Below are 27006 nucleotides of genomic sequence, written 5' to 3'. Positions count from 1 at the left end.
AGAATCAGATTTTGAAGGCTACTGGGATTTGATTGCAGAACTTCGACAGGACTGGGGGAAACAGAGACTCCACTCTTGGAGGGCACACACAAAGTAGTGTGCACATTAGGACCCAGGGGAAGGAGCAGTGACCCCATAGGAGACTGAACCAGACCTACCTGCTGGTATTGGAGGGTCTTCTGCAGAGGCGGGGGGTGGCTCTGTCTCACTGTGAGGACATGAACACTAGCAGCAGAAGTTCTGGGAAGTATTCCTTGGCATGAGCCCTCCCAGAGTCAGCCATTAGCCCCACCAAAGAGCCCAGGTAGGCTCCAGTGTTGGGTTGCCTCAGGCCAAACAACCAACAGGGAAGGAACCCAGCCCCACCCATGAGCAGTCAAGTGGATTACAGTTTTACTGAGATCTGCCCACCAGAGCACAGCCAGCTCTACCCACCACCAGTCGCTCCCATCAGGAAACTTGCACAAGCCTCTTAGATAGCCTCATTCACAAGAGGGCAGATAGCAGAAGCAAGAAGAACTACAATCCTGCAGCCTGTGGAACAAAAACCACATTCACAGAAAGATAGACAAGATGAAAAGGCAGAGGGCTATGTACCAGATGAAGGAACAAGATAAAACCCCAGAAAAACAACTAAATGAAGTGGAGATAGGCAACCTTCCAGAAAAAGAATTCAGAATAATGATAGTGAAGATGATCCAGGACCTTGGAAAAACAATGGAGGCAAAGATCGAGAAGATGCAAGAAATGTTTAACAAAGACCTAGAAGAATTAAAGAACGAACTCCTAGAAGAATTAAAGAACAAACAAACAGAGATGAATATTACAATAACTGAAATGAAAAATACACTAGAAGGAATCAGTAGCAGAAAAACTGAGGCAGAAGAATGGATAAGTGACCTGGAAGATACAATAGTGAAAATAACTACCACAGAGCAGAATAAAGAGAAGAGAATGAAAAGAAATCAAGACAGCCTAAGAGAACTATGGGACAACATTAAACACAACAACATTCACATTATAGGGGTCCCAGAAGGAGAAGAGAGAGAGAAAGGACCTGAGAAAAATATTTGAAGAGATTATAGTCGAAAACTTCCCTAAACATGGGAAAGGAAATAGCCACCCAAGTCCAGGAAGTGCAGAGAGTCCCAGGTAGGATAAACCCAAGGAGAGACATGCAGAGACACATAGTAATCAAATTGACAAAAATTAAGCACAAAAATTATTGAGCAACAAGCAAAAAATGACAAATAACATACAAGGGAACTCCCATAAGGTTAAAAGCTGATTTCTCAGCAGAAACTCTACAAGCCAGAAGGGAGTGGCACGATATATTTAAAGTGATGAAAGGGAAGAACCTACAACCAAGATTACCCAGCAAGGATCTCATTCAGATTTGACGGAGAGATCAAAAGCTTTACAGACAAGCAAAAGTTAAGAGAATTCAGCACCACCAAACCAGCTCTACAAACAACTGCTAAAGGAACTTCTCTAAGTGGGAAACACAGGAGAAGAAAAGGACCTACAAAAACAAACCCATAACAATTAAGAAAATGGTAATAGGAACATACATATCTATAATAACCTTAAATGTGAATGGATTAAATGCTCTGACCAAAAGGCACACGCTTGCTGAATGGATACAAAAACAAGACTGATATATATGCTGTCTACAAGAGATCCACTTCAGACCTAGGGACACATACAGATTGAAAGTGAGGGGATGGAAAAAGATATCCCATGCAAATGGAAATCAAAGGAAAGCTAGAGTAGCCATACTCATATCAGATTAAATAGACTTTAAAATAAAGAATGTTACAAGAGACAAGGAAGGACACTACATAATGATCAAGGGATCAATCCAAGAAGAAGATATAACAATTATAAATATATATGCACCCAACATAGGAGTGTCTCAATACATAAGGCAAGTGCTAACAGCTATAAAAAAGGAAATTGACAGTAACACAGTAATAGTGGGGAACTTTAACACTTCACTTACACCAATGGACAGATCATCCAAACAGAAAATTAATAAGGAAACACAAGCTTTAAATGACACAGTAGACCACATAGATTTAATTGATATTTATAGGACATTCCATCCAAAAGCAGCAGATTACACTTTCTTCTCAAGTGTGCATGGAACATTCTCCAGGATAGATCACATCTTGGGTCACAAATCAAGCCTCAGTAAATTTAAGACAATTGAAATCATATCAAGCATCTTTTTTGACCACAGCTCTAAGAGATTAGAAATCAATTACAGGGAAAAAAACATAAAAAACACAAACACATGGAGGCTAGACAATATGTTACTAAATAACCAAGAGATCACTGAAGAAATCAAAGAGGAAATCAAAAAATACCTAGAGACAAATTACAGTGAAAACACGACAACGCAAAACCTATGGGATGCAGCAAAAGCAGTTCTAAGAGGGAAGTTTATAACAGTAAAAGCCTACCTCAAGGAACAAGAAAAATCTCAAATAAACAATCTAACCTTACACCAAAGTGAACTAGAGAAAGAAGAACAAACAAAACCCAAAGTTAGTAGAAGGAAAGAAATCATAAAGATCAGAGCAGAAGTAAATGAAATAGAAACAAAGAAAACAGTAGCAAAGATCAATAAAACTAAAAGCTGGTTCTTTGAGAAGATAAACAAAATTGACAGGCCATTAGCCAGACTCATCAAGAAAAAGAGGGAGAGGACTCAAATCAATACAATCAGAAATGAAAAAGGAGAAGTTACAACAGAAACCACAGATATACAAAGTTATACAGATATACAGAGCATCCTAAGAGACTACTATAAGCAACTCTATACCAATAAAATGGACAACCTGGAAGAAATGGACAAATTCTTAGAAAGGTATAACCTTCCAAGACTGAACCAGGGAGAAAGAGAAAATATGAAGACCAATCACAAGTAATGAAATTTAAACTGTGATTAAAAGTCTTCCAACAAACAAAAGTCCAGGATCAGATGGCTTCACAGGTGAATTCTATCAAACATTTAAAGAAGAGCTAACACCCATCCTTCTCAAACTCTTCAAAAAAACGGCAGAGGAAGGAACACTTCCAAACTCATTCTATGAGGCCACCATCACCCTGATACCAAGACCAGACAAAGATACTGCAATAAAAGAAAATTACAGACCAATATCACTGATGAATATAGGTGCAAAAATCCTCAACAAAATACTAGCAAACAGAATCCAACAACACATTAAAAGGATATACACCATGATCAAGTGGGATTTATCTCAGGGATGCAAGGATTCTTCAATATACGCAAATCAATCAATGTGATACACCATATTAACAAATTGAAGAATAAAAACCATATGATCATCTCAATAGATGCAGAAAAAGCTTTTGACGAAATTCAACACCCATTTATGATAAAAACTCTCCAGAAAGTGGGCATAGAGGGAACCTACCTCAACATAATAAAGGCCATATATGACAAACCCACAGCAAACATCATTCTCAATTGTGAAAAACTGAAAGCATTTCCTCTAAGATCAGGAGCAAGACAAGGCTGTCCGCTCTCGCCACTGTTATTCAACATAGTTTTGGAAGTCCTAGCCACGGCAATCAGAGGAGAAAAAGAAATAAAAGGAATACAAATTGGAAAAGAAGAAACAAAACTGTCACTGTTTGCAGATGACATGGTACTATACATAGAGCATCCTAAAGATGCCACCAGAAAACTACTAGAACTAATCAATGAATTTGGTAAAGTTGCAGGATGCAAAATTAAGGCACAGAAATCGCTTGCATTCCTATACACTAATGATGAAAAATCTGAAAGAGAAATTATGGAAACACTCCCATTTACCATTGCAACACAAAGAATAAAATACCTAGGAATAAACCTACCTAGGGAGACAAAAGACCTGTATGCAGAAAACTATAAGACACTGATGAAAGAAATTAAAAATGATAGAAACAGATGGATAGATATACCTTGTTCTTGGATTGGAAGAATCAACATTGTGAAAATGACTATACTACCCAAAGCAATCTACAGATTCAATGCAATCCCTATCAAATTACTAATGGCATTATTTTACAGAACTAGAACAAAAAATCTTAAAATTTGTATGGAGACACAAAAGACCCCGAGTAGCCAAAGCAGTCTTGAGGGAAAAAAATGGAGCTGAAGGAATCAGACTCCCTAACTTCAGAGTATAGTACAAAGCTACAGTAATCAAGACAGTATGGTACTGGCACAAAAACAGAAATATAGATCCATGGAACAGGATAGAAAGCCCAGAGATAAACCCACGCACCTATGGTCAACTAATCTATCACAGAGGAGGCAAGGATATACAATGGAGAAAAGACAGTCTGTTCAATAAGCTGTTCTGGGAAAACTGGACAGCTACATGTAAAAGAATGAGATTAGAAAACTCCCTAACACCGTACACAAAAATAAACTCAAAATTGATTAAAGACCTAAATGACAGATCAGACACTATAAAACTCTTAGTGGAAAATATAGGAAGAACACTCTTTGACATAAATCACAGCATGATCTTTTTTGATCCACCTCCTAGAGTAACGGAAATAAAAACAAAAATAAACAAATGGGACCTAATGAAACTTAAAAGCTTCTGCAAAGCAAAGGAAACTACAAACAAGATGAAAAGATAACCCTCATAATGGGAGAAAATATTCACAAACGAATCAATGGACAAAGGATTAATCTCCAGAATATATAAACAGCTCATGCAGCTCAATATTAAAAAAACAAATAACCCAATCCAAAAATGGGCAGACGACCTAAATAGACATTTCTCCAAAGAAGACATACATATGGCCAAGAAGCACATGAAAAGATGCTCAACATCACTAATTATTAGAGAAATGCAAATCAAAACTACAATGAGGTATCACCTCACACCAGTTAGAGTGGGCATCATCAGAAAATCTACAAACAATAAATGCTGGAGAGGGGGTGGAGAAAAGGGAACCCTCTTGCACTGTTGGTGGGAATGTAAATTGATACACCACTATGGAGAACAGTATGGAGGTTCCTTTAAAAACTAAAAATAGAATTACCATATGACCCAGCAATCCCAGTACTGGGCATATACCCAGAGAAAGCCATAATTCAAAAAGACACATGCACCCCAATGTTCATTGCAGCACTATTTACAATAGCCAGGTCTTGGAAGCAGCCTAAATGCCTATCGAGAGACGAATGGATAAAGATGATGTGGTACATGTATACAATGGAATATATACAATGGAATATTACTCAACCATAAAAAGGAACGAAATTGAGTCATTTGTAGAGACGTGGATGGATCTAGAGACTGTCATACAGAGTGAAGTAAGTCAGAAAGAGAAAAACAGATATATTTACACATATATTAACGCATATATGTGGAACCTAGAAAATGATTCAGATGAACCGGTTTGCAGGGCAGAAGTTGAGACAGAGATGTAGAGAACAAACGTATGGACACCAAGGAGGGAAAGCAGCAGGGGGTGGGGCGGGCAGGGGTGGTGGGATGAATTGGGAGATTGGGATTGACATGTATACATTAATATGTTTAAAATGGATAACTAATAACCTGCTGTATAAAAAAAAATAAGTAAAATTCAATAATAAATGAATAAATAAATAAACGGCACCATCATCCAGTTGCTTGGGCTAAACAATAAAAAAAAGAAAAAAAGTTTAAAAAAAGACAAAAATTAAAAAATTCATAATACTTATTGGGCTTATGAGTAAATACCTTTTCTGATAACGAGACTCTGGTTCTAAGGTTGAAAGGTGCTTAAAACTCAGTAAAGAAATAATAGCAAATTGGGTTTGGTATTATCTCTTCCATAATGACTGAATTTGAGTAAGAAGCAGCTTGTTTTATTAAATGCTACTTTTAGAAGGATGGGAAAATATAAGTCCTGAAAGCAATTTATAGTTTTCACGGCACTGACGCTTTTCCTGGTTCTTCTTAGTTTACTTCAGAGTGACAGTGAAAAAATTTTGCAGGATCAACACTGTTACTTGATTTGCAGTTGACGGGTTGGATGTTTTTAAGTGTATCTACTGCTTTGGAAGGAATTCGTGACCTACTTCAAAATTAGTTTTTCCAGTAAAGTCAACCGTTAGTGATTATCTTTGCCACAAATCTTTCTTTAGACGATTCCCGAAAGATAACATGTATATTAACTGGGCTTGCGTTATCTATTTTTTCTTTTTGGAATTACATCAACTAAAGCAAACAAAAATGTAGCGACTTAAAAAATTAGGTGGACTTTTTCATTTGTGTTTGTATTTTTAAGTAAGTAGGTTACGTTATATTATTTCTCCAAAACTCTGTTGTTTTTATTTTTTTTGGTTTGGATTTTTTTTTTTTTTGTAATTGACTCCGAACCTTGGCAAGCTGTAATTCATAATCAAATAAATGCTTTATTTTATGCGTGTAAAAAAAAATAAAATACACTTGGAATTCAACTAAAGATAATTTCTTTTTTTAAATCACTTGTGGGGCGGGGCCGAGGGGCCGAGAATCTTAGAAAAGTTTGGTTAAGCGTCGTTTGCGAGGGGCTGTGGGGCTCATGGTCCTCCAGGTTGCCAGGCCCAGAAGTTAAGGCGGACGTCATGGTCTATGAGGCTGGTCAGGTCTGTGAGGTTGGTGGGCATCCTGGGGTGGCTGAGCGAGGCCTTGGACAGCTCCGAGGCCGACCCCTATGGCGTCCCCGTCTGCAGCGCTGCCTCTGTCGACTTGTCCACGCCCGTGTTTTCCCGCCGTACGAAGTTGGGCCTGAACTTGGCCTGGGCGTTCTGAGACGAGACCTGGAGGACCCGCTTGGTGAGGCCCGTCTTTTGCACGAGCTGCTTCTAGTCCTTGGCATCAGGGTTGTGGTTGACGGCAAAGACTTCACGTTCCGAAGCTGCTGGTGCTTGAAGGAGTTGCGCATGCACTTCGTCTTCCGGCTGCTCCGGTACCTCTGGTCGCGGTCCAGGTGCTCCACATCGTTCTTGTTCCAGCTAAGTGCAGCGTTGTAGGTCGCCGGGTCCGCCCCGGGCCCGAGGCTCTTGCGCTTCCTCGGCCGCCCCTTCTGCACCGTGCCTACGCTATTGTAGTAGGGAAGACCCAGAGGGTTGGCCCCCGCTGCACCCAACCCTGCGCTCTTGGCCACGTCGGCGTGGTTGAAGTGCGCGGGGTACTCACCCTGCAGCAGCGCCCCGAAGTGCAAGCGGTGGTAGAGCAGTCTGTCCTTCATGCGGAAGTGGTCACCCGTGGTCAGCATCTTGTTACACGTAGTGCACGTGAAGCAGTTGAGGTGATAAACCAAGTCCCGAGCTCGCATCACCATCTCCAAGGCCGAGATGCCTCGGTGGCAGCGGGCGCAGTGCTGCACGTAGAACCGCCTGTAGTAGTGTTCCTTGCAGTAGGTGCTTCCATCCTTGCTGAAACAGGTGAGCTCCAACTCCAGGTTGAGCTTGGACTCGCAGCACTTGAGGCAGCGCATGTGCCACTGCTTGTCCACCACCAGTAGGTAGTAGCGGTCGGAGATGTTAACCTTGCAACTGGCGCAGAGCGCAGCGCGGTCACTCCTAATGGACGGCATGGTCGTCTCCGTGTCGCCCCGGTCGATGGCGGAGCTGATGGCGGGAGCCTCGCTCTTGGCCCTGCAGTCCATCTCGTTGATGACCCCGTGCACCTCGGGGCCTGACTGGCTGTGGAACAGTATCGCAGGGGGGACCGGCGGGGCCGGGGGCACGGCTCCTTCGCCTCCTTTTTTTAAATTTTGAAGACTTAAAAAAATTTTACAGCCATTTTAGGTTCACAGCAAAATTAAAAGGAAAGTGCAGAGATTTCCCATATACTCCCTGCCCCAACACAAGCTCAGCCTCCCCCATTATCAACATCCTACACCAGAGTGGTACATTTGTTACAAAGGATGAACCATTCTTTTCCTTTGTTTCCCTCACTAAGCACTGTTATTAAGATGCATACATGTTGCTATATGTACATCCAATCCATTGCATCTAGTTGCTGTTCTCTTGTGTAATTTGTGTATCTCTGCCTATTCGTGAGGCTGAAGGTGTTTTTCATGTGTTGTTGTTTTTTATAAGTTTATTTTTATTTTTGGCCGCGTTAGGTCTTTGTTGCTGCGTGCGGGCTTTCTCTAGTTGTGGCGAGTGGGGGCTACTCTTTATTGCGGTGTGCGGGCTTCTCACTGCAGTGGCTTCTCTTGTTGCGGAGCACAGGCTCTAGGTGTGCAGGCTTCAGTAGTTGTGGCACATGGGCTCAGTAGTTGTGGCTCATGGGCTTTGGAGTGCAGACTCAGTAGTTGTGGCACATGGGCTTAGCTGCTCCGTGGGTTTTTCATGTGTTTTTATTTTTCTATTATGAACTCCCTCAAGTACATACCGGTTTTCAGAACATGTAGAGACCAGGCATTCCAATGTCAGGTGTAAAAGTTTCTGTTGGCACAGGGAGGAAGGTTGATGGCAGAGACCAGCCTGGTAGGGGACAGAAACAGATGGGAGTAAAAGGATCAAAAATGATGATGACTCAGATGCACTTCACTTTTAGATTTGTCTGGCATCTGTGCTTCTTAGGCTAGTAGCCTTGGTCTCAGGTGTGGCTATTATGAGGGGAGGGGAACATAGTCTGCCCAGCATCTCGGCTTGGCCTTGTGCTTCACAGTCACTTTCCAAAGGGCTTTTGTTGATGTTTTGTAGCAATTACAAGGAAAGAGCTCTAGAGTGTGAGGACTCTGGGAAAGGCTGGAGCCCCTTTACGTAACTGCTGGAAGAATCCCTGCTGATTCTGTTACTTCCCTTCACTCCCTTTCTAAGTGAACCTTCCTTTCCCACAGTCTTTTTCATCCTTACCCCTCTGTCTTGCGTTACATTTTAATTTGCTCCCTAAATAATTTCTTTGCTTTTGATGCCACCTGAAACAAGATTTGTTAGGTCTCATAGGGTGTGCCACTCATATGATCACATACAACATTCCCTGCTTTCTCAAATATGTCATCTCGCCGTATCCCCATGAGTTAAGTACAACAAATATTATTATTCCCACTTTACAGGTTAGGAAAGCAAGGAACAGTGAAGTTGAGTTTAAATAGATATGTTTTTCATCCAACAAGAGCTTCTTGTTAGAAATTTACTCACTGTCTCCTGATAATACTTTAAAACTTGGCAAGTCCTTCCTAGTCATTTGTGAGATATGAATGATAGCAGTTGCCACGACATGGATAATGAAGGAATTTGCCTTGTGTATGATGTGCTTGCTTGTGTCTTGAGTTTGGGCTGCTTTGTGTAGTTGAGAGTGAAAACTTGGCAGTTTGGAAATCTGAACTACAGCCTCACTGATGACTCAAAGGGCCTGATGATCAAGTGTGCTAATTCCCTGGTAATGGAAGGGAAACTTAGTCCAAAAGACCACGGAAAAGGCAAGGATCTGAGGCTCCTTCAGTTTGAACTGAAGGCTAAGCCCATGGGAATCTGTGTCTATTGCCTGGGATCCGGGAAGGCTTCCTGGAAAATAAGAAGTGGTTCGTAGGAAGTGCTTTTAACACTTCCTTGGAAAAGGGCTGCGTTTTATTCTTCGAGTAGCACAGGTTACATTTTTTTAATAGCAATCTTCTATTTCAAAATGATCAAGTATGAAAAGAAGTTTGTTATTTTTAGAGTAGGATTTCAATATAGAGTTGCCAAAAGAAGAGTAATTCATTCCTTTCATTTTGAAGTAAATTGCTCAGCAAACCAACGCATGTCTTGTCATGCCCCAGAAAAATCAGGGGCTTTCCTAAATAAATTATCTACTGCATGTGAGATAAGACAATGGCTTTATCTTGTTTGTCCTCTGTTTTAACTTACTGCCGCAATTTTCACAATATACACTTCGAACTCTGGGTGAGCTGAAATGTATCACTAAGAGAAATTATGGTGAAAAGTCAGGGACTGACCTTTTATTTTTCGTAATAACCCCAACGTAATAAAAGCCCCATGTAAAATAAGCCTGCAAGAAGAGATTCTCTGCAGTAGCATATGTTCAGTGTTAGAAATTCGAAATCAATTGCAAAACACAGTGGGAGTATGTCATTATAAGAAATGACAGCTCAAAAAAAAAAAAGGAAAGAAAAGAAGTGACAGCTCAGCATAATCCTGTGTTGAAATAAAAATCCCTTCTGCTGTCCTGCCCGGCCATGGAACATGCCTTTTATTAGAGATGGAAAAAGAGAAGGCCCAGCATCACATTTGGTACTCAATGTAGATGCAGCAGAAATATTTTCATCATAAGCAGATCTGGACTCCAGTATTTATTAGGTAAAATTTACAGCTCTGAATGTATCTATCTTATCATATCTTTAGACTCTGACCTCATGCTTAGTTGTTTCCATACAGAAGGTAAAAACTGGTAGGATGAATCCCCCATAACCAATGAAAAACATCTGTTGTGCATTCACTTAACATGCATTTAATGAATACTGACTTTATACCAGGCAGCAATCTGAATACTGGGGGTTTAAGATGACTAAAACATAGCTTCTGTTTTGGAGGATATTACATTCCATTGAATGGGATTGATCTGTAACTGAATCATTAGTACAGTAGGATAAATAACATGAGAGGCACATACAAAGTGCTGCAGGAACATAGAGGAAGGAGGGACTGACTTTGTCTGGACAAGTTCAGCAAAGCTTCACAGAAGTTGTGACAACTCAGGAGGCCTCTCAGGTGTAAACAGGATTACAGAGGCTGTGGAAGGAGCCAGAGGCATTGCTGGCTGGGTCAGTCCTGGGCGGGGCATCCAGAACCCTTGATCAGTCACATGGCATGCTTAGAGCACCCTGTTCCGTAGAACTAGTGTCGATGAGGGGGAGGTAGCAGAAGGTAGAGCTGAAATGCTAAGTAGGGCTCCATTTGTGATGGGTCTGAGTGCCATCCCTAAGTCTGTAACCTCTATCCTGCTCATCCTTTGACCCCCATTCTGATTGGCAGCACCGGGGGTAATATTAAAAATATTTAACCAGCAGTATGGCACAGATCAGATCGGTTGGAAGGAGGGGAGACCCGAGACCCTCTCCTGTGTCAGACCTTTTGTTGTTGGAGCACGGTGTCTGCCAGCGTTCCCAGGGCTGCAGCCAGAACATCAGGGAGGCGGCCAGGACGACAGCCATTTACCAACCAGCTTGGAAGTATTTTTACTATTTTAACTGCCAGTGCAGCTGAGTATCTGTCAAATGCTCTAAAAAGCAAAACTGATCAATTCCACTGCCCTGATTAAAACTTTTACAGGATGAAATCCCCTGCCTGCCTGATACTGGTCATCTGACCCCTGTTGTCTTTTTTGCCTCACTCCCCGTCATCCCCTCGGGCACTTACTCCCCGGGTCCCTGGCTCACCTGTGGCAGCAGGGAAAGCCCCACAGACGAGCCCTGCACCTCGCATGTGGTAGGTGCTTCTGTCGAACATTGATAGATTAGCCTGGCATGTCTTCTTAGAAATGCAGTTGGGTTTTTGTTTGTTTGTTTGCTTGTTTGTTTAGGTAATGGCTTCAAATCAACTCCATTTCCTCAGTAAGGCAGAGGCACTTAACACTGATAGACACTTCAGATAGTGATTGTAATCAGTATTGGAAGAGTAGTTGAATAAATGAATGACAGACACATTTCATGTGCATTCAGGGTGGAATTTGTTACTGGGATCTTTGCATCCACATATTTAGTTTTAATGTAGTGTTGGTGGCTTATTTCAACACAAACAGTATTCTTCTCATGTACCACATGTAAATAAGGTGTTAAATATAAATGGAGTTTGTAGAGCACCCAGAAGTGTGCTCAGCAGAGTTAACAAAAGAGACATGGACTCTGCCCTCATGAACGTTATGGTCTAGCAAGGGAACCAGATAATAAATAAGTAAACTTTGTCCGTCTTTGCTTTCCACCTGCCATTGTCATCTCTTACCTGGACCAGAGCAGTCAACTCTACACTCATCTCCCTGCCGGCATGCAAGTCCTTAAACCCTCTCTACATGGCATTCAGAGAGAGCTTTTAAAAATCTAAATCGGGGCTTGTGTCTATCCTATTTAAGCCCATTCAGTTAGGATAAAAATCCTAATTTCTTTCCATGCTCTCCAAGGTCGAGTTTCATAGGGCCCCTGCCCACCCCTCCAGCCATGAATCAGGCCACTGTGCCCTCTGTGTCCCACTGTGCCCCGCTATGTCCACCAGGTCCAGTCACAAGAAGAGCCTCCAGTTCCTTGAGCCCCCAAGCGCCTTCCCTTCTCAAGAACTTTGTTCGTGCTGCTCTCTGGCTCTCCCTTTGGCTGGCTGCATCTCATCCTTTAGGGTCTTCCTAAAGTCAGTCCCTCCCACTTCCACTACTGTTACTCTTTATCGAAGAGCTCTTCCTATAGCACTTAACACAATTTGCGATCATCTCTGAATTTGTTGAGGAGAAAAGTTGTCTGAAAAGAAGGCCTTCCTGTGCAGTTTAGAGCTGAGAGGAGAGGATTGGATCTTGAGATATGCCATGCAGGCATCCTTTCTTCTGATTCCAAATGGATCCCTAAGCAAGTTACTTAGGTATAGTTCCCAAGTCCCTTGTGACCAGCAAAATCATTCTCCCTGCCAATTCTGGTCAGAATGAATACCTCTGAAAAACAGATTATGTTCCACTGTGAAGCAAACATTTTGAAAATCAGAAGCATGGGTGGGGTTAGCCATACAGACAGTTTACCAGATCTGAATATATTCAGTCATTCAGAATAGGCCTCTCTTTATAGACCTGCTAAGGTGAAGAGCAAGCATGAATAGTAATTAAAAAAAAAAAAATCAAATGCCGGAAGAGGGGGAAATGTTCAAGTCTTAAAGGAACAACTTTGGTCTGGAAACAACATATAGTTAGAAACCTAAGGTAGAAGAGAAAAATCAGGCTTTGTGAGTCCTTAAGATATATGTTTAGAGCAGATGCTACTGGGGGAGGGCGGGAACCAGAGGCTGAGTTCTAAGAGTTGTGAGGGAGGACAGAAGGATGGGGATGGGGGCAGGGGGAGAGATGGAAAGGGAGGGAAAGAGCAATAGAAATCAAGCAGTACCGGGTCTTTCAAGGTCTAATCAAGGACTAGAGTACATGGCATCCCTCCTTAACTGATTCTCCATGTGTTGGAGGTTAAGAGCAATTATCTAGTTGACACTTTGTTGTGTGGTTACAAAAGGCAAGGTGATGGAGGGCCATCTGATTTCGTTAGACAGACCATACTTGTCTAGAAATTATGATTCCCTTCCCTGTGATTCCCATTACTCTATAGCCTTTGGTTTCCTGTTCCAATTCTCTTAGCAGTAATTTATGGAAGTCGTACTTCTGGCCAAGAGAAATAGGGTTTTCTTTTTGCGGGTGTGGGGTGTTTTTTTCCTCCTGTGGTGCAGGTACGTGCATAGTGAAGGAGTGAAAATCCTTGTTGTAAATTCTAAAGCCTTTGAAGAAGAATGGCAACTAGTCCTTTCTACCGTCTTTTGTTCCTGCAGCCTGCCACGAGTCCTGTGCGGCCTGCTGGGGTCCCACAGAGAAGCACTGCTTGGCCTGCAGAGACCCCTTCCAAGTGCTGAGAGAGGGCAGCTGTGAGAGCAGCTGTGGTGACGGGTTTTACAACAAGCAGGGGACTTGCAGTGGTAAGTGTCCGGCTTTGCAGGCCAAAGCAATTTTTCCTCTTCCAGCCTCCCTTGTTGCATTCAAATCATAGCACCGAAAATCAGTGTTTCTTTTACTCAACAAATATGCAAATGCTGGTAAGATTGACGGTGTTTTAGCAGCTTACGAAACATGTTTCTTTTCCACTGGCAGAATCCCCATTAATACCTTTGCCTGCAACTACTCGTTAGGTTGGGACCTCTCTGTAGCCTCCTCCTGTATCTGAAGACCAGGAGGCTCAGGCTGCTTGCTCCAGGCGCACAGCTGGAGGGAGAGGAGCGGGGCTTCCTTGCTCCAAATGCCAAACTCTTCATCAACACCAGACTGCCTTCCAAATATGCATGGGGACAAGACACTCTTAGGCCAGCCAAGGGCCAACCTGCCTTCGGTGTTGGTGCCACTGAATTAAAGCTGAAGCAGTTATTGTCTATTCTACCTTTAACAACCATTACAGACAATAAGAGTTAACCCAGCATAGTGCTTCCTGTGCTGAGCACTGTCCCAGGTGCTTTCTAAACATGAACCAATTGAGAGGCAGGAATGTATTGGGGGGTGGGGGTGGAGCATGACCTTGGGCAAGTTACTTAATCTCTTCCTGTGTCAGTTTCCCATTTGTAAAATGGGAACGATAGTAGTACCCATGGTATACAGAATAATGGTTCCTCAGAGATGCCCACGTCCCTAGTCACGGGCATCTGTGAATATACTGCTTCAGATGACAAAAGAGACTTTGTAGGTGTGATTAAGGTAAGGATCTTGAGATGGGGGAGATTATCCTGGATTATCTGAGTGGGCCAGCGTAATTCCAGGGGTCCTTATATGAGGGAGACAGGAGGATCAGGGTCAGAAAAGGAGACCTGAAACAGGAGCAGAGGTCAGAGTGATACCAGGGATGGGCTATGAGCATGCAGGCAGCCTATAGAACCTGGAAGAAGACAAGGAAATGGATCCCGCACCCCCTTGCCAGAGCTTCCAGAAGGAATGCAGTCCTGCCAATGCTTTGATTTTGGGACCTCTGACCTCTTACGCTTTATGATAATAAATTTGTGTTGTTTTAAGCCACTGAGCTTGTGGTCATTTGTTACAGCAGCAATGGGAAACTAACACACACCCAGCTCAGAAGGCTGTTTCAAGGACTGAGTTAACGTATGCAAGGCATTGAGCACAGTGCCTGGCACGGAGTAGGTGCTATGTGAGTATTTAGTGTTTAATCCTCACAATTTCGTGAGGTAGTTATTATCATCCTCATTTTTCAGATGAAGAAACAGAGAGGTTAAGAGACCTGCCTAGGGCTTCCCTGGTGGCGCAGTGGTTGAGAGTCCGCGTGCCGATGCAGGGGACACGGGTTCGTGCCCCAGTCCAGGAAGATCCCACATGCCACGGAGCGGCTGGGCCTGTGAGCCGTGGCCGCTGAGCCTGCGCGTCCGGAGCCCGTGCTCCGCAACGGGAGAGGCCACAACAGTGAGAGGCCCGCGTACCGCAAAAAAAAAAAAAAAAAAAAAAAAAAAAGAAACCTGCCTAAGGTCACGTAACTAATAAGGGGCAGAGTTGGAGTTCAGGCTAGGTCTTCTGGGTTTAGATCTTAACAGCCTCGTCGCTGCTCTACCGCTCCCTGTAATGTGATACCTCCTTATGCACCTCTGCCCATTTTCCCCTCTCTTCTCCTTCTCCTCTCCCTTGATCCTCCCCTCCCCCTTCCTCCTTGTCTTCCTGCCAGTCTTTAGATCAGCCGGCTACCCCTGTGGACCCAGGCCCACAGGTAGGCACCTGATGGTGAATGAAAGGTTTGAATCCAGTTTATCGTGATGGCCATACCTGTTGAAAGGCCTGATGACTTTTTTTTAATAACTGAGTCCACTAAATCAATAAAAAATATGTAGCCCATAAAACTTACTGGAGTTATTGCCCTCATTTTGTTTGCTGAGCAGGGCAACAGCACAAATGAGATGATCTTTGGGACCTGACAAATCCACTTGTCCTGGGGAAGAGAGATACCCCCTGGCGGCTGCTTGCTTAAAGCTGTGCAGGGACCCATCAGCATCGCTGGTGTGAGAAATCTCACTCAATATGGACAAGTCACAGGTGGCTTTTGTGTGGATTCAGGAGAGAACAAGGAGAGAAAGGCAGGCTGCCATTACCCTGAGCATTGTAATCTTTTTCTGCCGACATCACTTTCCTGCTCATTTAAGCCAGATGTATTCTCTAAAGGTCAGCAGATGTCAAATTTGCACTAACTTAAAGGCCTGAGGCATTGACCCTTTAACTCCCCAAGGAGGCTGGCTACTGTCACTGACAAGGAGTGGTGACACGGACCTGCTACCGAGACGATATTATCTGGAATGAGAAAGCAACTTTTGCTAGGGATGCGTGTATGTAAAAGGAGGGACGGTTAGTGTGAGCCTGAGGCAGTGAGGGTTGGGAGTCTACTTGGGCAGAGAGGTTGAGTGAAGAAAGCCAGGTCTCCTTGCAGACTGGAAGAATTTTGAAAAAAGACTACTGAACAGGTGGCTTAGGGAGAGAGTATACATCTGAAATGCTATCTGTATACATTTTGAAACAAAGCAGAAAGAGAACTTTCAAACAGGAGGCTGGACCATTGTTGACATTAGTCAGCCAACCAATCAATTGATCAATAGGTAATTACTGAATGCCTGCCATACGCTTAGCAGGTACAAGACTTTGTGATGCCATTGGCATTGACCAGTGGCCCTTTTGATAGACAGGGCTGGAGTTTAAACTTTTCATAAAATTGTTCGAGTTCTCTAAGTTTGTATCAAATGCCTTCAGAAAGGTTCATAGAAATATTTTCTAAAGCAACAGTGAACCGAGTCGCTGATTGGTATCGGAATGTTAATTAAGATGCTATTAATAATGCCAACTTACTTTCAATTCAGATTAGTGCTATTCAAGATAAAGACCAGCTGGTGTTGGTTTAATAATTTATAACCAAGCAACCCATATCTGTGGAAATCTCAAAGTTGAGTGCTGAGAAAAATCCAGCACAACCTGTTATAAATGGTGCTATGCCCTGGCTGAAAGAATTTACAACCACCAAGTTTGTCTGTGGTACATGCTTTGAGTTTCACAAATATTAGATATAAGGCGTGGGGAAATTCAAAGGACAAAACCTCCTCATTCTTTAGTCATGTAAGTACTTGAGCTATTATGAAGGGCTTTTCTGACTCTAGCTAACACAATAAATCAAAGCAAGTTCAGAGGTTTCTGTTAGCCATTCTCGCTCTCTTCCTTCCCCCCTCCTCTTTTTCTCTTTCCTTCCTTTTATACCGATTTCCCTTCCTCACCTAGGCAACTATTTTAATTTTTTTTATCTTCTTGTTTTTATGGGCTCATGTAAAATGGGTATTGTTTTCAGCGAGTATACGTATATGTATGTTTTTCTTAAATGATACCATGTTATAGAGTTCACGTTGTTCTTTTTTCACTCAGCGGTATGTTTTTCAGATTCACCCAGTTGCTATATCATCTAGCCCTTTGTTTCTCACTGCTGCATAGTCCTTCCTGGTCTGCATCCCCTACAGCTCTCCCATCTGCTGTCCCAGGGACGGGATCCCTCACTTCCTTCCATCTGCACACCATCACTAGGGAGCACCGGTGAACAACCTCCGACGACATGTCCTTTGATGAACTGGGTGGGAGGTTCCCTGGATGGATGGATAACCTGAGAGCAGAACTGTTGGTTTCTTTTTTTTTTCTTTTAATTTTAATTTATTCTTTAATTGTTGACTCTTCGTTTTCTTTATGTGATAACTAGTACCAGGTAGCTCACCAGCATCTACACTCCCAAGCATAAGGGCTCTTTCATCTCTACATCCTTGCCACCATTTGACATTATCAAACTTCAGGTTTTTTCCTGGTCAATAGGTATACAAGGACATCCTATTTTAATTTGCATTTTTCTGGTTATTAATGAGTTTGAGAATATCTTCAACTCCTGTTGGACTTTTGTGTTTCCTCTTTGATAAGTTGCTTTTTGATATGATTTCCCCATTGTTTCATAGGCCTTGCTACCTTTTTATTGTTGATTTTATGGAATTCCTTGCACCTTATAGATATTAACTCTGTCAGTCATAAATATGCAAACATTTTCCCATTTCGTTACCTTTTAACCTTTAATGTGGTGCCCTTCGTTGAACAGAAATCTCTAATTCATCATTTTTCACTTTAACATTTTGCTTTTGAATTTTTGTTTAAGAAGACCCACCCAGATCAAGTTCACAAAGAAATTATACTGCAATTAATAGAAGAAATTCTATTAATTTCACAGTTTTTTCTTTATGTAGGTTGTTGATCCATCTGGAGTCTACTTCTGTATATAAGTTTAAGTAGTGATCCAGTTTGATTTTTTCTGCATTTCATGATCCAGTGTTCCCAGCATCATTTAGTGATTCAATCTAACCTTCTCCATTGATCCTTATTGGATATTAAGTTTCCATATGGACATAGGTCTATCTCTGAGCTGTTTGAGTAGTCCAAATTTCTGTTCTTGTACCACTATCACATTGTTTTGCTTTGTTTTGTTTTGTCCCTTAATTTCTATTGCTTTGCAGTATGTCTCAATGTCTGATTGGGCAAATTCTCCCTTTCTTTCATCTTCATTTTTAAGTTAACTATTCATGAACTTTAGAGTGTTTATTGAATTACTAATAAAATTCAACTGGAAGTTTTATTAATATTGTATTGAAGTTATAGACTAGTTTGGGGAGAAATGACATCTTCCTAATAATTTTATTTAAATTTACAAATTATACGCCAAGTATTACTTTAGGTGTATCCTAAAACATTCGATCTGTAATGTTTTTATTGTTGGGCAATTCCAATTTTTAAAAAATTTCCGCAATTCTTTATTTCTGGGAAAATCCACTTGGCTTGTAGATTATTCAGTTCTGTGGATATGTCAGTTCTAGAATAGAAGCTTCAGAAGTTTCTGGAGGGTAGGAGAGAAGAACGCTTTTGAGATTCATTTTTGCTTCTTTGCTCCAGCTATGCGTTGAGGGGATGATTTTCTTCTTCTCTGATATGAAGGCCACTGCTTTTGTCCATTTACTGAAGATTATCTTGCCTTACATGTGTGCTTCTAGAGAGATGCTGAATCCTCTAGGATGCAGGGTGGAACGTTTGGCCCCATCAGTTGCCATCCTTTTTCTCAAGTTCTTGAAATCTTTTTCAGGAGGTTAGTATGGTGAGGGTGGATTGAGAGAACAGACAGAATAAATCTCAGTAGTTCTCTATTCCTGAAACACCGATTCTCTGATAGTGAGAAGAAGTTTGTTTTGCTTGTTTTTAAAGAATTTAGCCAGTGAGCATGGAATAGATTGAGTCATAGACTTACCTGCAGCTGCATTCACCCTCACCTCCCTTTTCTACTCAGAAAAGGAGGACTTTCTCTGTTCTGTTCAAGTCTAATCTCTCCATCTGTACTTTTGAATGTAACTCCCCTTTTTTCTCCTAGATACGCTTTCAACAATTATTCTACCTCTTCTCTTTTTAAAAACCTTTCCCGGGGTCTGTATTTGCTTTGGGCTTTTACAGTATTGGAGAGACAATACATCCCCTTAACCCCTCCCCCCGACTTTTTTTTAAATTGGAGTATAATTGCTTTACTATGTCGTGCTAGTTTCTGGTGTACAATGAAGTGAATCAGCTATATGTATACATATATCCCCTCCCTCTCAGACCTCTCTCCGCCCCCGCCATCCCACCCATCTAGGTCATCACAGAGCACGGAGCTGAGCTCCCTGAGCTATACAGCTATCTTTTTTACACATGGTAGTGTATTTATGTCAAACCTAATCTCCCAATTCATCCCACCCTCCCTTTCCCATTCTGTGTCCACACGTCTGTTCTCTACATCTCTATTCCTGCCCTGGAGATAGGTTCATCTGTACTATTTTTCTAGTTATGTCACCTCTATCTATACCCTTGCATTCACAGCCAGGAGCCTTTAAAGGAATAGTTTATAATCATGGCCTTCACTTTCATTCTGTCTGATGACTCCACTGAAATGGTTATGGCACAGGTCACTCGTGTCCCAATTTCTAAGTGAAGTGAACCCTCTTCAGTCTTTATTTGTCCTCTCTGTACTGTTAATGTCTTCCTTCTTGAAACTTCTTCCTTTCTTGGATTCTCAGCCACCACACTCCTGTTTTCTCTCCTACCTTTGGATCATTTCTTCTTTGTTACCTTTGCCAGTTTTTTTCTTTTTTCAGTAAATTTTGGTGCTCTCCAGATCCTTGACTACTTCTTTCTTATCCGTCATGCTTTTACTGAATAAATCAACTAATTTCTGATTTCAACAACCCCTATGTGATGACCCCCAAGCCTCTCCCCAGAGTCTCAGAACTCTAAATCAGGCCATTTATTGGACTGCGCGTATCTCAAACTGAGTCTGTTGTAATCCCCCGCTCTCCTTTTTGTGTTCCTTGAGTGGCGTCACTCGTCTCCATGCCAGAACCCCAGGCAGCCATCTGAGACACTTTCACCAACACAGCTCTCAAATCCATCACCTCATTCACAGCCTCGATTCAGCTCCCTCTCATCTTGTTCTGTGAGCATTGCTACGCTATTCCAGCAAGGCCCCCAACTCTCCTTCCTCACCCCTCCAAACTGTCTCCAAACTAAAGCCAAAATGATCCTTCTTATACACAAACATAGCCATATTTTTACCTTGTTTAAATCTGTGTAGGGGCCACGGGCGTCTTTCATAGGATGAGAATCTAGACTATAGAGTTTGGCATACAAGTTACTATGGCCCTTCCCACTTTTCCAGCCGAATGAACTGCTGTTTCCCAGGATTTCCCAAGCTCTGGGCCTGTACTCGCCTCGCGGCTTCGGCCAGGAGGACATTCCCATCAGCTTGGCATGCTCTGACTCGCTTTCCAAGACAATGCTCAAGGGTCATTTCTTCTATGAATCCTTTCTTAACCTTTCATACCTCCTACCCCACACACATTCTGTTGAAATTTTTATTGTGTCTATACAGACCAATCTGAGTGATATGTTTAATATATTGCTAATTGCATATGTTTATCTCCCTCTGGTAGACTTAACAAGCCCCTTCAAGCAGAGACCAAGTTGATTTGGGTTTTGTGTCTCTACCACCTGGCACAGTACTTGACACAGAGCTTAAGAAATGTTTTGGGGGCTAAAGGAATGGATAAGTGAATGAGTAGATCCTGGAAGGCTGTGTGAAGTTCAATTATTTCAACCAAATTTTGTAGCATGACCTTGCTTAGTAGAACTCTGAATTCCTGAATTCTCTCTCCAACCAGGGTTGTCAGATAAAATATAGGATGAAATATTTGGGACAAACTTAAACTAAAAAAGTATTCATTATTTATCTGGAAATTCAAATTTAACTGAGCATTTTTATTTGCCAAATCTGGCAACCCTACCACCAAGGCTGTTTTGACTTTTTTTTTTTTAAATAAATTTATTTATTTATTTATATTTTTAATTTTTGGCTGCATTGGGTCTTTGTTGCTGCTTGTGGGCTTTCTCTAGTTGCGGCGAGAGGGGGCTACTCTTTGTTGCAGTGCGCAGGCTTCTCATTGCGGTGGCTTCTCTTATTGAAGAGCACAGGCTCTAGGTGCACGGGCTTCAGCAGTTGTGGCTCGTGAGCTCTAGAGCGCAGGCTCAGTAGTTGTGGCGCACAGGCTTAGTTGCTCCACTGCATGTGGGATCTTCCCAGGCCAAGGCTCAAACCCATGTCCTCTGCATTGACAGGCGGACTCTCAACCACTGCGCCACCAGGAAAGTCCAGCTGTTTTGACTTTAAATCCCATATTAAATTGGATACACTGGTAGGTGGGCCTCAGAGTATTTGTTATGCTTAGTTTAATTAATAATTATTTGTTTCTCCTTCAACTGCGAAAACAGAAATGTTGGAATCAAGGAAATAGAACTGAGCTGAGCAGCCAAAGAATGTGATTACTATGTTGATACCAACTATGGACGTTGTGAAGAATAGACTTTCACTTCTCCCTTTGCTCACTATTGATTTTCTTTGATGGGTTTTCCTCCCCCTTAGCTTGTGATCAGTCCTGTAAGAGTTGTGGCCCCAATAGTCCCAGATGTCTTACCTGTGCTGAGAAGACCGTGTTGCATGATGGGAAATGCATTTTTGAATGTCCTGGTGGGTACTATGCTGATGCCACTGGCAAATGCAAAGGTAAGACGTGGGCAATTGTTATCATCGTCACCATCATCATAATCATCATCAAAAAAGTATTTAATACATGTTTGATTATAGCTGGTGCTATGTGCTGCTCATTTGGAAGTTTGTGTGCGTGGTGGAAAAATGGCAAGTTAAAAGGAATATCTTTTCCTTATAGAACCTATGTGTATCTGGTACACATTAGATCTCCAGTGATCTCATCACTGGATCTTTCTGAAATGCCGAGAACATCTTTAAGATCTTTACACAATCCTTGTGTACTTGTAAACCATCACTAACTCAGGTTGTGGGTGTGACAGAATCATTCCACAGATGGCATTTGTAAGCACGTATATTGGCAACTACAGCACACCACAAAAATAAAATAAAAGAGTAAATCAAGTTTGGTAGATTATAAAGCTAAAGTGTGTACCTATTAAAAATGTGGTTTTATGTGCTATTTATATAGTGTTTCTTTCAGATTTATACAACTTAAACTACGAAACATTCCCATTTGAGGTGGGAACTTATTGCTGCCTAGGACACCTTGGTGGTCCTTCTTCTCCAAAACAAACACACGTATTCTTACTTCCACCTGTTGGCAGGATACTTACACCTGTCCCACACCTTGTCTTATTAACCTCCTGTTTGTTTGCCAACCTCTTTACTTATACAGTGTTCATCCCTTTTCCTCAATATCCTGCCCTCAACGGTCGGATCCTGTCCCCACACTCCCCTCTCCCAGCTCCTGACCATGGTCCTCCAGAGCCTTCTTGCAGTATCTCACTCCTGTCCCTTAGGACAGCATGGTACCATCTGCCTCTTGGAGCCAGAGATGTCCCACTGTTACCAACCAGGACAAAAGCAGCAGAGACGCATGCCTGACATTGCCATACATAGTGGTCAGATTCTTTAATATAATTCTTACTTAGAATCCTAAAATGTCCAGTTGTAAGTGTCTTAAATGACCATTTAGTCCAACCTCTTGCCATACATATGCCAAGGAAACTAGGCCTGAGGAGACCCAGACTTGGCTAAGGGCATAAGTTAGGGGATAGGCCAGTCAAAATCCCAATGCTCCCAACATCCAGACCCATGAACTTTCCCCTCTTCCCTATTCACATGGGAGTTTTAGGTTCAGACAGACCTAGGGCTAAATCCCAGCTCTGCTGCTAATTAACTCTGTGATCTTGAGTAAATTTTTTAACCCCCCAAGACCTCGGTTTTCTCATCTGTAAAATGGGGTTAATAATATAATGTTGCTCATAATGTTGCTATGAAGGTTAAAAGTGGCAATATGTATAAAACACTTAATACAAACATACGTAAAGGGTAGCTAATAAATAATTGATAGAACATGGTGAAAGATGGATAAAGGGGCAATGTGGGCAGTTCTGGTGCTATAACCACCTTCGAACACATATATCTCTTGATTTTGTGCAACAGCTGAAGGGGGATTGAGTGATAGATGAGAGGGCTTCCTAGCACATAAGGAGCCTGGCCAAGAAGTAGGCACCCTAGTCGCCTCGGTCCCATTGTGTTCCCCTCTTCCTCTCTTCCTCAGTTTGTCACAACTCGTGTGCCAGCTGCTCAGGACCCTCGGCCTCTCACTGTACAGCCTGCATCTACCCCCAGGCCCTGCGCCAAGGTCACTGTCTGCCCAGCTGTGGAGAGGGCTTCTACCCTGACCACGGGATCTGCAGAGGTATCACTGGTGTCACCATCATTCTTGAGAGACTTTCCCATCACAAGGACATAGATATAAGTTACTTTTTGGGGCAACTTTTCCTCTAGTATATCCTCTATGGTTATGTATGCATTATATGCTTTTTTTCATTACCAAGGGATAATCTGAAAAATCACATTTGAATATTTGTGAAGACACTCAAAAGGGTATGATTTTTCTGGCCATTCTTGAGAGGAATGTCATTCCCTTTACCGTGGTACACTAAAACAACCCAACTCTTATTTCCTTCTTTTTCTGTTCTCTGACCATCGCTAATGTTTTTCTTAGTCTTCATTTTGTTTTTCCCTGAAGAGCTTCTTTTTGTTAATGACACTGTTGAGCAAACTGAGACTTACTAGCAATGCCTCTGGGTTAAGTAAAGTGGAAACTCTTCAATAGCTGTTTGCCAAAAAGGCTTTGGGCTCATTGGGAGGACAGTCTCATTTGAGCCTTTTGAAACTAGAATATTGGGAGCAAACACTTGAATTAAGTAAAAGGTTAATTTATGTTTACTTATACGTAGGGCACCTTGGAAAAGAATGTGAGAATAGTTACAAGAAAAATATATTTAAAACAGGGATGCTGCAATAGATATTCTGAAAAAGAAAATTTAGAGAATCTTTTAAAGGACAGTAGAGGTCATTATATCAGAATGTGGGCAGGAGAGATTTCGAGTACTCTCTTTGGCTCTGATCTTCACCAGTAGTCAAGGAAAACCAGAACCTGGGATTGTCAAATGCTTGTTGCTGCTCTAAAGGGGCCTCTTCCTTGTCTAGAAAAGCAGCCTTTCCTCACATAAATTCTAAGATCAATTTGTTGCCTGGACCCCTCTATAGTGAGTGATGGATGCCGTAATGGACAGTAACACAAGTACCATTTTTGCACAAAATACAGTAACGGACCTTGTAGGAATGCTTCTTAAAATCTGCCATGAAAACTGAGGCTGTAGTGTTAAATCGTCATCCACTGTATGTGAATCTCTGGAGAACCAAGCCAATATTGTCCAGTTTGCTTTTTCTTTCCCCCACCCCCCATGATATAGCCTGGCAGCCCTTCCAGGACCTGAGAGATGTGACTGGCTAACATCACCCTCATTTGGCCTCTCACAGATATTGTTATTATCACCTTGGGCTTTGTATAGAACATTAGAAAAACAGTTTCCTGAAAAGATGTATCTGGTGCACTTTTCTGAGTGATTTTGACTTCATTAGGGACTCCCCTTGGTTGCAACATCTATCTGATCCTTGGATTTTTCCTGCATTTTATTCCTCTTGGCAGGCTGTCATTCCTCTTGCCTGACTTGTGTGGGTCCAGAGAGCTCTCAGTGCACCCAGTGTAAGAAGCCAGAGGAAGGATTTCACATTGAGCAGCTCTCTGGGGCAAACATCACCTCTGGCGAGTGTCTGTCCCAGTGCAGAGCCCAGTTTTACTTGGAGAACACTGGGCTGTGTGAAGGTAAGTAAGCCTGATTTGAGGAAATGTTAGGTAGCTTCTGGGCTTACCTCTTGAGGGATCCTGTGAGGTGGGACCAAAGCCAGAAGATCAGTGGCTCCTGGATGCTTGTGGCTAAACCAGAAGACCGACATGCAGAAGAGTGGCCCCCACTGATGTCCTCCTTCCTTTTGTGCATAATAGGTGATCTTAAAGAGCTAGTTGCTTTTACCCCGCTGCCCCCAGAGACACACTCTCAGAAATTCCTGGTGAGAGTTCTTTCAGAGACAGTATGAGTAACCGAGACAGACCCAGAACTCATTGTAGAATTCCGTTTATTATTTGTACAATTTGCTACTCTTAATATGAATTGGTCTCTTCAGGGCAAAATCTGGACTTCTGTCAAAATTTAGAAGTGATTCCTGCCATCGTTTTGGCATATCGTCTACAGAGAATTGATGCCATCCTGAATAATTTGACTCAGAGCTAGGTCATCTATAAGTGGTTGAAGATGAGATAAAGGGGAGATACATATAATTTCTTGGGAGGTAGGGGAGGCCCCCCTCTGCTCCTACAAGAACGTTCCTTGCTGTTGGATGAAATTTTTAACTCTCAAGCTACTTGGAAAAAAAATTCTACTTATATTTTTCATTGTAAACATATGTTCATTAAGGAAAATTTTGAATGTAGAAAAAAGTAAAAAAGTAGTCTGCCCACCATCTACCAGCTAAACCCAGTTGCCTTTACCATTTTGCTATAATATATCTGAGTCTTTTTTCCTGTACACTTTGAGTTTTTATTTTTGCAATATAACTGTAAGCATACTGCAGACTCAATTTTGTATTACAAGCTTAAAATTTAAAGTGGCTTCAATTTTACATTGGAATGTACTCCCACGTGGAAATGCTGGATTTCAAGGTTAGGTTAAAAGATTTTGGACACGGTGAGTTATACTGCATAGTAGAAATATGCAGAATTGGAATACAGAGACCCCAGGCCAGACACTTCAGCTGTCTGAGCCTTTGCATCCACAGCATTAGAATAGGGATAATTATCTTTCACACAAGCTTTTTTTTTTTTTTTGCGGTACGCGGGCCTCTCACTGTTGTGGCCTCTACTGTTGCGGAGCACAGGCTCCGGATGCGCAGGCTCAGCGGCCATGGCTCACGGGCCCAGCTGCTCCACGGCATGTGGGATCCTCCCGGACCGGGGCATGAACCCTTGTCCCCTGCATCGGCAGGCGGACTCCCAACCACTGCGCCATCAGGGAAGCCCTCACACAAGCTTTTTGCCAGGATCAAAGGAGGTGCAGTGTGTGAAAGTGCTTGGTAAATTGTAAAGCCCCCATGATCACTTGGTATAAATTTCGGTCCATATACTCAGGTATTCACGAACATTATAAGGGTAACCCACTGCTCCCTGGGATGCACCAGGCTCCAGGGGTTTCACATGGTGTCGAAAATTCGGGGAGGGTCTCTAGTCCCCAGACATGCTGGTTTCCACCCATATATGCACTACCCAAAATTTCCATGGTCTGTTAAACTCTCGTGGCTGTTTCCACAGCCACTTACAAAATATGGGAATCTTTGTCACTAAGAGTCCCAATGCCTTCCCAAAGCGCACACCACACAGCCTTCCCTTCTGATCCTAGGACAAATAAAGAAGAAATCTTCCCAGGTTACTCAGAGTGGTTAATGTCCTCCTATGATTTTGATTGCTTGCTTAATAATGAAAAATAGGGAATTTAGAGAGGGATCAGAAAAGAGAAACAAAAATAATGAACAATTTAAAAGTTAAATTGTTGGGCTTCCCTGGTAGTGCAGTGGTTGAGAGTCCACCTGCCGATGCAGGGGACACGGGTTTGTGCCCCGGTCCGGGAAGATCCCACATGCCGCGGAGCAGCTGGGCCCGTGAGCCATGGCCGCTGAGCCTGCGCGTCCGGAGCCTGTGCTCCGCAACGGGAGAGGCCACAACAGTGAGAGGCCCGCGTACCGCAA

At 42.4% G+C, this 27006-nt stretch overlaps 1 protein-coding gene and 1 pseudogene across 1 annotated transcript in view; one reads left to right on the top strand and one right to left on the bottom strand.

The window, feature by feature from the left end:
* Positions 1 to 27006, top strand: part of FRAS1 (Fraser extracellular matrix complex subunit 1) — a 464038-nt gene that overhangs the window by 229947 nt on the left and 207085 nt on the right. The window contains exons 15-18 of the mRNA XM_060012300.1: positions 13517 to 13660; positions 21727 to 21867; positions 23417 to 23557; positions 24857 to 25033. Coding sequence (XP_059868283.1) covers positions 13517 to 13660; positions 21727 to 21867; positions 23417 to 23557; positions 24857 to 25033 — 603 coding nt within the window. The remainder of the gene's footprint in view (positions 1 to 13516; positions 13661 to 21726; positions 21868 to 23416; positions 23558 to 24856; positions 25034 to 27006) is intronic.
* LOC132425387 (LIM/homeobox protein Lhx2 pseudogene) lies at positions 6391 to 7683 on the bottom strand (annotated as a pseudogene).

This window comes from Delphinus delphis, chromosome 5, assembly GCF_949987515.2.
Source record: "Delphinus delphis chromosome 5, mDelDel1.2, whole genome shotgun sequence".
NCBI classification, from domain to species: Eukaryota; Metazoa; Chordata; class Mammalia; order Artiodactyla; family Delphinidae; genus Delphinus; species Delphinus delphis.
Note: the sequence above shows the minus strand (reverse complement) of the source record. Positions and strands in the feature narration are given on the sequence as shown.